At 40.2% G+C, this 10,274-nt stretch overlaps 1 protein-coding gene across 1 annotated transcript; it reads right to left on the bottom strand.

Moving 5' to 3' along the window:
• Nucleotides 1–2,818: 2,818 nt before the first annotated feature.
• Nucleotides 2,819–8,267, bottom strand: osr1 (odd-skipped related transcription factor 1). The gene is made up of 2 exons (XM_084743045.1): nt 7,528–8,267; nt 2,819–3,544 (listed from the first exon to the last, which is right to left on the bottom strand). Exons 1-2 carry the CDS (start codon nt 8,250–8,252, stop codon nt 3,412–3,414), a joined length of 858 nt encoding a protein of 285 aa, XP_084599171.1. The 5' UTR covers nt 8,253–8,267; the 3' UTR covers nt 2,819–3,411.
• Between the last annotated feature and the right edge of the window lie 2,007 nt (nt 8,268–10,274).

The raw sequence follows: 10,274 nt of genomic DNA, 5'->3' as shown, positions 1-10,274 counted from the left end.
TGGAATATCATAATATATTTTCTGTCTCGGGAAAAGGACATTAAATGCAATTTTAAGTTATAATTTCAGCAACTGTTAAAACATAGTGGTCATGTTTCAGGCAGTGCAATATTTAACTGGGAGAAATGTGGTTTCCAAACCTGACTGCTTTAGTGTTGGCAGAAGACCGACATTAAGAAACATTATAATCAACATAGGATAAACTGCGCTGCAGCTTGATCTTCGTTGCAGCCAAGTTCACTTCCTGACTGAACAGCCTCATGGAAGTGATATTTTATATCACATCATATCATAAACTATTGAATTTCATTAAAATAAGTTATTTGGTGTTTTCAAAGTCATAATATTGAGCTAAGACAGATTTCATATTCTATTTGCGTTCAGAGGCCACTGGTGTGTCTTTGGCAGAAGGCTGGCACGGTGTGCATAGCAGTGTCAAATATAGTCAGCTTAATGAAGTTAGTTATCATTCAGAGTTTAAAAAAACAAGTTATAAAAAGCTCTCACTCACTTGGTGTGAGATTTTGGGTAGATTCGGATGGTTGTCTTTCTGCGAGATGCGCATTTCACGACAGCAAACTGTTTTGTCACATTTTTTATGTTGTTTTTGTCTATTCTTGTTACTGCTTTTTTGTGTTGTTATGTGTTTTGTCTTGTTACATCTTTTTTGTCTTGTTACATCTTTGTCATCATTGTTGTCTTTTGTTGAATTCTGTCTTAATGTTGGGAAGACAGTGCGCGATTATACAAAATAAAAATAATCAATAATTCCTCTCAAATGCATTAAAACTAAAGTAACTAGCCTGTTTTGAAAATGTACAGAATAGAAAGTACAGGTAGTTGTGTTTAAATGTAGGGAATAAAAGTAAAACATTGTCAAAAAAAGAAATATTCAAGTATTGTACAGATACCTGAAAATCTACTTGTACAGTAATGATATATTAAGTTACTTCCCACCTTTGTTGAGTAACAATGCCATAAGCCTGTAAATTATGGGAGAAGAAACTGAGCAAATACAGACTGTGGCTCTGGGTAAACCAATCTGGTGCATGTGTGGCACGCTAAGGACCACTGGTTCAGAGGCTGCTGGTGTGTCTCCAACAGAGTGCTGGCATGGTGCGTGCTGCGGTGTCAAATATAGTCCACTTAATAAAGTTAGGGATCACTCAGAATTAAAAAGCAAAGCTATAAAAAGCTCTCACTCACTTGGTGTGACATTTCGGTCGATGGTGATGGCAACGATGGTCACAACAGCCTCGTGTGGAAGGTAAATCCATCACATGCTGCCATCTCTGCCAGAATTTTGCCCAAAAGTGTTTTGGATAAAGAATGAATCCAGTGTTCTTGTACCATTTAGGCTTTCACTTGTAATTTTGTCTGCGATTTTAAATATCGGAGCACAGCTGCTTATTTGACTTACTGATTCCTTGTTCAGACAGCAGTACACACTTTCCATCTTTAGTGTTTGATATTTTTAAGTATTTCCACACAAAACTGGCGACAGAAATCGTGTTGTTAGTCTAACTCAGATGATAGAACCACAAGTTACCTTAACTGCTTTAACCGTCAAAAGTATTTAAATTTGTGGTGTTTCATGCTTGTTAATCAGTTTATTGAAGCGTTTGGTGCAGTCCGCCAGCGCACACACACAGCTGTGCCACCAGCATGTACACACAGCTGTTGAATATGTTTAAAGGAAGTAAACTAAGCCCACATATTTTTCCTGGTTTAACGCTTTCTGTTTCCCAGGAAATGAGAAATGGTTTGGAAAGTGGAAAACATCCACAGTGAGTGTAGATGAGCAAGAGAGAGAAAAGAAAATAAGAAAGTTCTGCTGGCTGTGCCCAGAGCTGACAGGTGTTGGGGAGATTAAAGTTTAGCAGTGAAGTTGTCTAGTGGCAGTAAATGTACAGTTTGCTCAGGAAAACACTGCACAAGAAGTTGGGGGAATATCTGTGGGATTAAACTGGAGCAGAGTGAGGTGCACTCACTCTGGCTCTGAAACACACTCTTTACTGGGCATCAACTTCTTGTTTATGGGGTTACTATTGAAAAAAATAGACTTTAAGTCCAAATAAAGACTTCAGGTTGCATTTATGCCCATAAGAACAGTTGGTACAGACAGCTGCATGAATTTAAATTGAGACACATGAGTGAAAGTTGACATAATTTGTGAACCCTAACTCTAACTTTGCATTAACAACAGGCATCAACATTCATAAAGACTTCTTCATGTTCATGACAGATGTCACCATGTCATAGTTATGATAGTCTTTGGTTAGTCTTATGCAAACTCCTTCAAATAGAGTGTTGCCACTACCTTTGTTACGATTCTTCTCTTAAAGGGACAGTTCACCCCAAAATCAAAAATACATATACATATTTCCTCTGGCCTGTAGTGCTACATGTCCATCTAGATTTTTTTGGTGTGAGCTGAAATATCGGCTGTAGAGAAGCCTGTCTTCTCTCCAATTTAATGGGACTAAATGGCACTCAGTTTGTGGTGCTCCAAGTACAGAAAAACTACTTTTTCTTTCCAGTAATCATGACCCAATTGTGAGCAGTTTCATGCAGGAACTACTTTTCTCCTGCAGGAAAATCTACCATAACTACTTTCTAGAGAGAACTACTACTAGAAAGAAAGTAGTTCCTACATGAAACTGCTCACAACAAGGTGCATGGAATATCTTGAGTAACTGGGTCATGATTGTTGGAGAGAAACACTGGTTTTGAATTTCTCCCCCTAAATACCTACCTCATATATATATTGCATTTAGCAACATTTCAGTCAGACAAACTGAGACACACAGCCAACCAGTTACAGTAAAATATTTTATTTAGAAATGATTATTATTCATTTTGAAAATAAGTTTAAGAAATCCAGTGATATATGTAAATAATCAATAATCAGGTTAAAGTGCAAAAATACATTTCTGATATAATGTATCTGTACAAAAATAACATTGGAATGTGATATTGAAAAGGAGGAAAATGTGTCTATGCTAACATGGCTTTGATCATTCTCAGTTTTTGGTTTAAAAAATTGCATAAGAGTCATGTCCCTTTCATAAAGTCTTTGGATTATAAGCTTCTGAGCAAAGTATTTGCACTGAGCAGCCACAAGGGTTTTTTTTTTCTTAAGGTCCATTTCACATTCCACACATCCACTGGGGTCTCTGCCAAGTCAGGCTTTGACAACTAAGCACACACTCCTCCACTAAGGCTTATTTCTGTGTTATTTCTTTAAGAACTGGCTGGTGAAGTATTTCATCCTTGAAGAGTATTCCCATAGAAGCGGAGGGCTCGACCTCCGACAGCTGAGATGAAAAAGTCTTTGGTTGTTCTTTGACTTTTGTTGTCTTTGGTCTTGTTTTTCCAGTGTCCCCGTCCCTTCCCTGCTGGCACAGTGAATCACTTGATCTTGGCTGGCTTCAGTTCCTTGACCTGCATGTGTAATGTTTTGTGGACAGCCAGAGTCCTGGACTGACAGAAGCCCTTCCCACACTCCTGACATTTGAAGGGCTTTTCTTTGGAATGAATGTACCTGCAGCGGGAAACACAACGGAGCAGCCGGTTAGTATTTAGCAGCAATCATTAGTACTCTGTCTGACATACCGGCTTCGTGACCTTCCCAACATGCCCTCCATAACACATTATTTCAAAAACAATCACCATCAAGGATTTGATATTAATGTTTGTTTGGGTTTAGGTTGATGAGATGAGTTTTGAGAATTCAGATGGTGGCAGGCTCTGTCATCGTCTGCTGTAACGGCCTGAATATATTTTTAAAAAAGACGCATAAGAATTAAGGGTTCAAAAGGGGTTCTTCCTGAAGGGCTGAGTTCCATTTTCTTTTCCATCTTCTTCTTTTTTGAAATAAGGGTGTATCAAGGGATCTTTGTAAGACTAAGGGTTCCCATTAAGAACTCTTTCGTCAAGAGTTCTTTATACCATTATATCAATGTATGTTATAGATAAAAAACTTGGAATATAAAAATGTTAGTATAAACCCCCGGATGGGTTCTATATAATGTTGTTGGAATATAAAAAGGTTCTCTGTAGAACACCCTTGGTTAGTTTTTATTAGCACCCTTGGAAGTTGGAAAGATTATGGATAGAAGCCCCAGAGGGTTCTGGGTGGAACCATTACACTATAGAAGGATCCTCAGTGGAATCCCGTGGGTGGGTTCTCGATAATACCTTTGAAATATAGAAAAGTTTCTTGGTAGAACCCCCTGAGTGTGTTCTACTGTAGGTAAAAACTCTTGGAATATAAAAAGGTTTCATATAGAACCCCCAGAGAGAGTTCAGGTGGAATCACTGCACAATGGAAGGGTTCTCTGCAGAACCTCCCACATGGGGTTCTGGGTGGAACCTTTCACAGATGGTTCTAGGTATAACCCTTTATAGTGGATTCTACGTAGAACTCTCTGAGAGGGTTCAAACTAGTACCTTTATAAAAGGTTCTAACAGGAACCAAAACTAGTGTACATGGGCAGGTGTGGTCGCTGCGGATGCGTTGTAGTTCTGTCTATGCTACTTTGTTTGGAGGACATGTTCTACATTTGAATAGCTTGTGTTAGCGCAGCGGTCTTGTGGACACGCCACGGCAGATCTGGGTGCTCACAACAAATCAGAGTCATGTGCATGTCTGTGTACGCTCTCTGATGACCAAATTTACATCACGCGGACCCTTGCAAACTCGCAGATACGTAAAGTATTATTTCAACTTGAGAGATTCAGGGTGCTCCAGACCTCATCTAGGACAAAGCAAGCTTTACAAAATATTTTTGATCATTTCACCAGCTTTCTTCAAGTAAACAATCTTCTGTCATGGTCAGTACTATTCTTTATGTCAGTGGAAAGACACCAAGGGAGGTACATGTAAAAGCAAATTTGCCCAGGGCAGCATGAACTAAAGTCTCAACTCTGTCACTCCCACAGCAGTTTGTTCAGTCTATTAACTTGCGTGCATGAACACAGTTTTTGTGACCCTCAGCAGGTCTGTAAAAATAATATATTATCTGCCATTGTTCTCATCAAGGGTCAAGTTAGTGATAATAAATAAGCAACGTCAGGTTACACTTTCAAAACCAGAAGCCTCTCGCAATGTTAATGAAAGCGAAAAATAATTCCTGTGCACACCCTATGATTTGATTCCACTCTAAAATTTAATGGGTTCTTCCTTGGCCCATGCTACACCATTCCACCAAATTTCATGAAAATCAGACTAGTAGTTTTTACGTAATCCTGTAGACAGACAAACAAACAAACAGCAATGAAAATATATCCTTCTTGGCAGAGGTTTTCTAGGTATTAGGTAGGTTCAGGCACCAACACTGCTTGGTTAGATTTTGATAAAATAATGTAGTTTGGTCTAAAATAACTACTTCCTTAAATAATCAATATTGAGTATTGGTCTCACATGAGAACCGTACCCCCATCTCCTCTGTGGAAGTCTTCTGTTGACCTCATCCCTACGTGTATTCATAGTCTGAAAATCATGCTGACTGTCATGAAAATTATTGACAATTCATGTCCATGTACATGGATGTATAGATTAAATTTTGTGACTATTTTTACAAACTGCTATGATACTGGCTTGGTAGTGTCCATCCACTTGAGCAGACACTGTTAAGCATGAGCAATGATTTGCGCTTATCCTTTTTGAATTTGCTTGATAAACATGCAGACATGAGAGGAAAAGGGAGAGAGTCTGGGAAATAAAAGGAGGAAGTGGAGATCCTCGTGAGTTCTGAGATCTGGCTGAGCTGAACACAAACACACTCACAGGCACAATCCCATACACACAGATGATCTGTTTCTAGCTAGCCTACAGCTAACGTCTACCGTTGGTACATTGCCTGTTTGGGGCAAATGATGCGGAGTAAACAATCTCTTCACTTTCTGTGTGAACACACCTTTAGACAGTTTGATTTGATATGTTGATATGATTTGTGTTTTTCAGAAGGAAACTCACTTAGCCGTTAGCAAAAAGCAGTGACGTAAATCATTTTTTCAAGCTCATTAACGTGCTGCTGCATGTTAGCTTACTGCTAATACAATTTTGATTGATGACAGAGATGAAGGCCATATATTAAATTACACAATAAATCGATGTCTTTGACAAGCTTGGTTTGCAGGTAATTAAATGCAGATGGTAATCGAGTGCACTATTAGCGTTTAACAGCTAAGCCTTTCTCCATTACGCCTTCCAGCGTGTCTGCACAGGAGGCACTTCAACAGCGTTTTTCAGTCGTCCGTCTTGCGCACTTCTGATGTAACAGATACACAGTCTACACAGACTGCAGAACGACACATCTTTTTTTCTGTTTTACATGAGTAACTACAGTCCTGTGATTGTGTGTTAGGCTATGGATGCTGTAGGTGATCCTCAAAATGTTTCTGAACGCATCTTGTGTGGACACTGACGGACAACTTAAACCTGGATTATACTCCCAATAGACACAAACACAGGCAGCTGCAGACACCATGGACGTGTATCAGTTATATTACTCTCTGGGGTTTGCTTGGAGGACGTATTCCACACATGCACAGTACATCGGCGTCTGCAGGGTTCGTGTAAAGGCCAGGTGGACAAGTCCGCGGACAAATTTGCTCGGTCACAACAAATTGGCCGTCATAAGGACTTGCTGTGCAGTCTCTCCAAGAATTTGCAAAGTTTCAGTAGCAAAAATTCATGCAAATTCAACCAATGCCTGTGAATTCTGCATGGCCATGCACAAACATCATACATGTGTGTCTCAATAGGCCAATTTAATGTTTTATTTATTTGTTTATTTATTTAACTATTAAGAGTACTGAAAAAAAAACACAAGGTTTGTCATTGTTACTGATATTTATCACAGCTCTGTGCACTTTTATATTTTATAATTTTGTGCTGTTTTGACTGAGTTTGAGCTCCAAAAAGATTTTGCTTCCTTGTGTAATACCCCCCCCCCCCCCCCCAGCTGTACTTTGTCATTTACAAATAAAGCATATTTTGTTGGTATTTTTGGTGAGGTTACTTCCAACACTCAGAATAGTTTTATTCTCACTGGAACAAGTTGCACATGCATCCCAGTGTTTTAGAAAAGCTGCTGTGAAATCAGGGTTTTTAGTTCACAGCAATCCCCCCCCCAAAAAACAGTGAAATCCAGTCGGGACCGATTATAAATTTTTGCACAGTACCATCCAAACATGTCTAAACCTGTTTAATCAATGTGGGCTTTTAATATTTGCATAACATAATTGTATGAAAATGCAGATTTACTTAAATTTGCAGATTTTATGGAAATTGAGTTGAAACTGAAACTCTTCCAGACAGTCTCTCCTTGAAGGCATCTATAATGTCATGACAGAAGCAGTTGTATGAGTACTGGAAAAAAACAAAGAGGTTAAAATGGAAGTTCAGACCTCGCCCGTTGGCACACCTAGCCACTCACTGAATGAACAGGGCCATTGTTACCAGATTGACAGTTTCAGAAGGTAACTTTTTTTCTGTAATGTTCAAACCCTGGTCCTCACCTGTGGTCTCGGAGGTGGTCCTGTCTTCTGAAGGCTTTGTGGCAGATGTCACAGGTATACGGCCTCTCGTCCGTGTGCGTCCTCTCGTGGATCAACAGGTTGTAGGATTTGGTAAAATGGCGGCCGCAGAACTTGCAGACAAACTCTTTCTTGGTCTTGGAAGGCAGTCGGCCTCGGCTGGACTTGCGCTCCGGCGAGGAGAGTTTGGTCACGTCCAGGAGGCATCCCAGGCCGGCTGAGGTCGGGTGGTGAGATGATGCCTGTGCGGCGGCGGCGGCAGCAGCACCAGACATGCTCAGGTCCTCCGCCTTCAGATGATCCTCCTGGGTGGCTGCTGCTGCCAGGTTGGCAAAGTCAAATCGAGGCTTGTTCTTGGAGCTCTGCAGCAGCCCCGCGGAGTCCTGCTTGGGCTGCAGGAGGTGAGGGAATATGGGGATGGAGGCCATGGAGGAAAACTGGGCAGGCAGTTTGGAGATGGTGCAGCGGGGCAGAGCCAAAGGCGGGTACCCAAGGGTCCATTGGTGGAGGTGGATGGCGTGTAGGGCGCTGAAGCTGTAGATGCTGTGGAAATGATCCGCTGGCAGCTGGAGGCCCGTGGAGCTCTGGAGGAGGGAGTAGTTGGCTAGCTGGAGGGACGGGTGGAGAGGGACTGGTGCTGGCAGAGTCTTGCTGCCCATGGCTGCTTCACAAAATCCAGCAGGCCTTCTGGTAGAGACAGAAAACATGAACAGATGAAAATATGCGACTATTGAGCCAAGTCACATTAATTCAATTATAATGATTTCATAAGTAAATTCATTAAAGACAGCAAAGAAGCAGCCCGTTCTCACTCTCCACAATCAAATGTGGCAACTTGGTCAGTGTCCCTATGCTTCAAACTGTGACCCTGTAGATACCCCTCATTTCTCAACACACCCCTCTAGTGTTATTGTTTATGTTATTTTTTTTTAACCTAACCACGTAGTTTTGTTGCCTAAAATTAACCAAGTAGTTTTGTGCATTTATCTTGAAATTCTACTCTTTATTTTGATAGTCCACACAGGATGTTCACCCAGAAGACCATGGTCCAGGGCTCATGTGAAACCAGCAGTTGATGTTAACTTCTTTTTTGCTTTAGCTTTCATAATGTATGAAAGTAATGTGACTTGTGTAAATAACATTACGTTAACTGGCGCAACTTAAAGTTACTTATTTTAAACCCAACCAAGTACTTTTCTTGCATAAACCTAACCAAGTAGTTTTTGCAAATTTATTCTGAAAGTCTAATCTTTATTTTGAAAGTGTACACAAGACTTTCACCCAGGATACACAGATTCCATCCATCTTGAAGCCAATAGTCGATGCAGACTTCTTTTTTATCTTTTGTAAGGTATGCAAATACTGTAACTTACATACATTACGTTATGCTACCTTGCATCAAGTAAAGTTACTTATTTTAAACCTAACCAAGTGTTTTTGTGCCTTTTTTTTTTTGAAAGTCTACACTTTATTTGGAAAGTGCACCATGTAAACAACATTTCAATGTAGTTCCTTCTTTGACTGATTGATTTAGGTATGACAGTGAATACTTCCATATCTCTTACCAGACAGTAGCAGGGTGAACAGGCTGTGACTGGGGTGAACGTTGTCTTTTAGTATTTTTGGGGTTCTGCAAAGGCACCTCATCTCTCCAATATCACAAGAGTGGAGCTAATGTGGTTACTAGATTGTCTGCACTATGCTTGTCAAGAAATAGTTGTGGCATGTATCTCATGCTAAAACCACAAACAAATGAGATACAAAGTATTAATTACTGAGCCTTAGAGGTGTTGGTTGGTCTGGATCTATTTTTGACACTTGTACCAAGCCCTCTGCTTTCAGAACTTGTGCTAAGCTAAACATTTCCTGACACCAGCTGTTCATCCCCGTATCAAAAACACATTTGACTTCTGGAAAGACACATTGCTATTGAGTTTTTCTAATTTATTTTTTAGCACTTTTTAGCACTACAAGCCAAGTACCATCTAGTTTCATTATATTTGACAGAAGGCAGACGTCTCTAAGGAGTGAATTTGTAAAAGCTAAAGTATTTTTAATGATGTGATGAAATTCATACATGTTTGACTTGTATATTACTGGTGTACCCACCCCCATTCAACCAGAACCCTGCTGCTTCCCCACACCCCATATGACAATACACACACACACACACACACACACACACACACACACACACACACACACACACACACACACACACACACACACACACACACACTTCTATCAGGAGCCAATACACATCCAGTCTGGCCTGCTGATAAAGCTGATGAAGGGGGGTCTTATTATCAGATTATTAAGGCTGTGCATGTGAAAGGCTGTCGCTGCTGGATCCACACTCATCTAAAGCCAACTGCAGCACACCTCACTGTAACAGGAACAGCTTGTTTTTTTTTTCTAAATTCTCCTTGTCTACAGTAGTTGCACATGGCAACTACTGTAGTCCTTGTGGAAAGATGGCTATGGTTACAAAGCTGAATGTTAATGACAGGTCTGTAATCTAATACTTCAATTAAAGTCAGACACACTACACACCCATCCATCATCCCAGTCTCCTCCAATATTTATTTGTAATGTTGAAAAAAAGTTTTAAGAGGGAGTATAACTCTATAATAGTGCTTGAGCAGTAGCCCCATATTTTTTAAACTACAAAAGTGAGACAGGGGTCTTTAGGGTATGGCTAAACCTTTTTAATGCCCAATTAGAATTTC

Source organism: Lutjanus erythropterus, chromosome 18 (genome assembly GCF_056507025.1).
Source record: "Lutjanus erythropterus isolate fLutEry1 chromosome 18, fLutEry1.hap2, whole genome shotgun sequence".
Lineage (NCBI taxonomy): Eukaryota > Metazoa > Chordata > Actinopteri > Lutjaniformes > Lutjanidae > Lutjanus > Lutjanus erythropterus.
The sequence above is the reverse complement of the archived record's forward strand: the minus strand, read 5'-3'. Positions and strand labels throughout refer to the sequence as shown.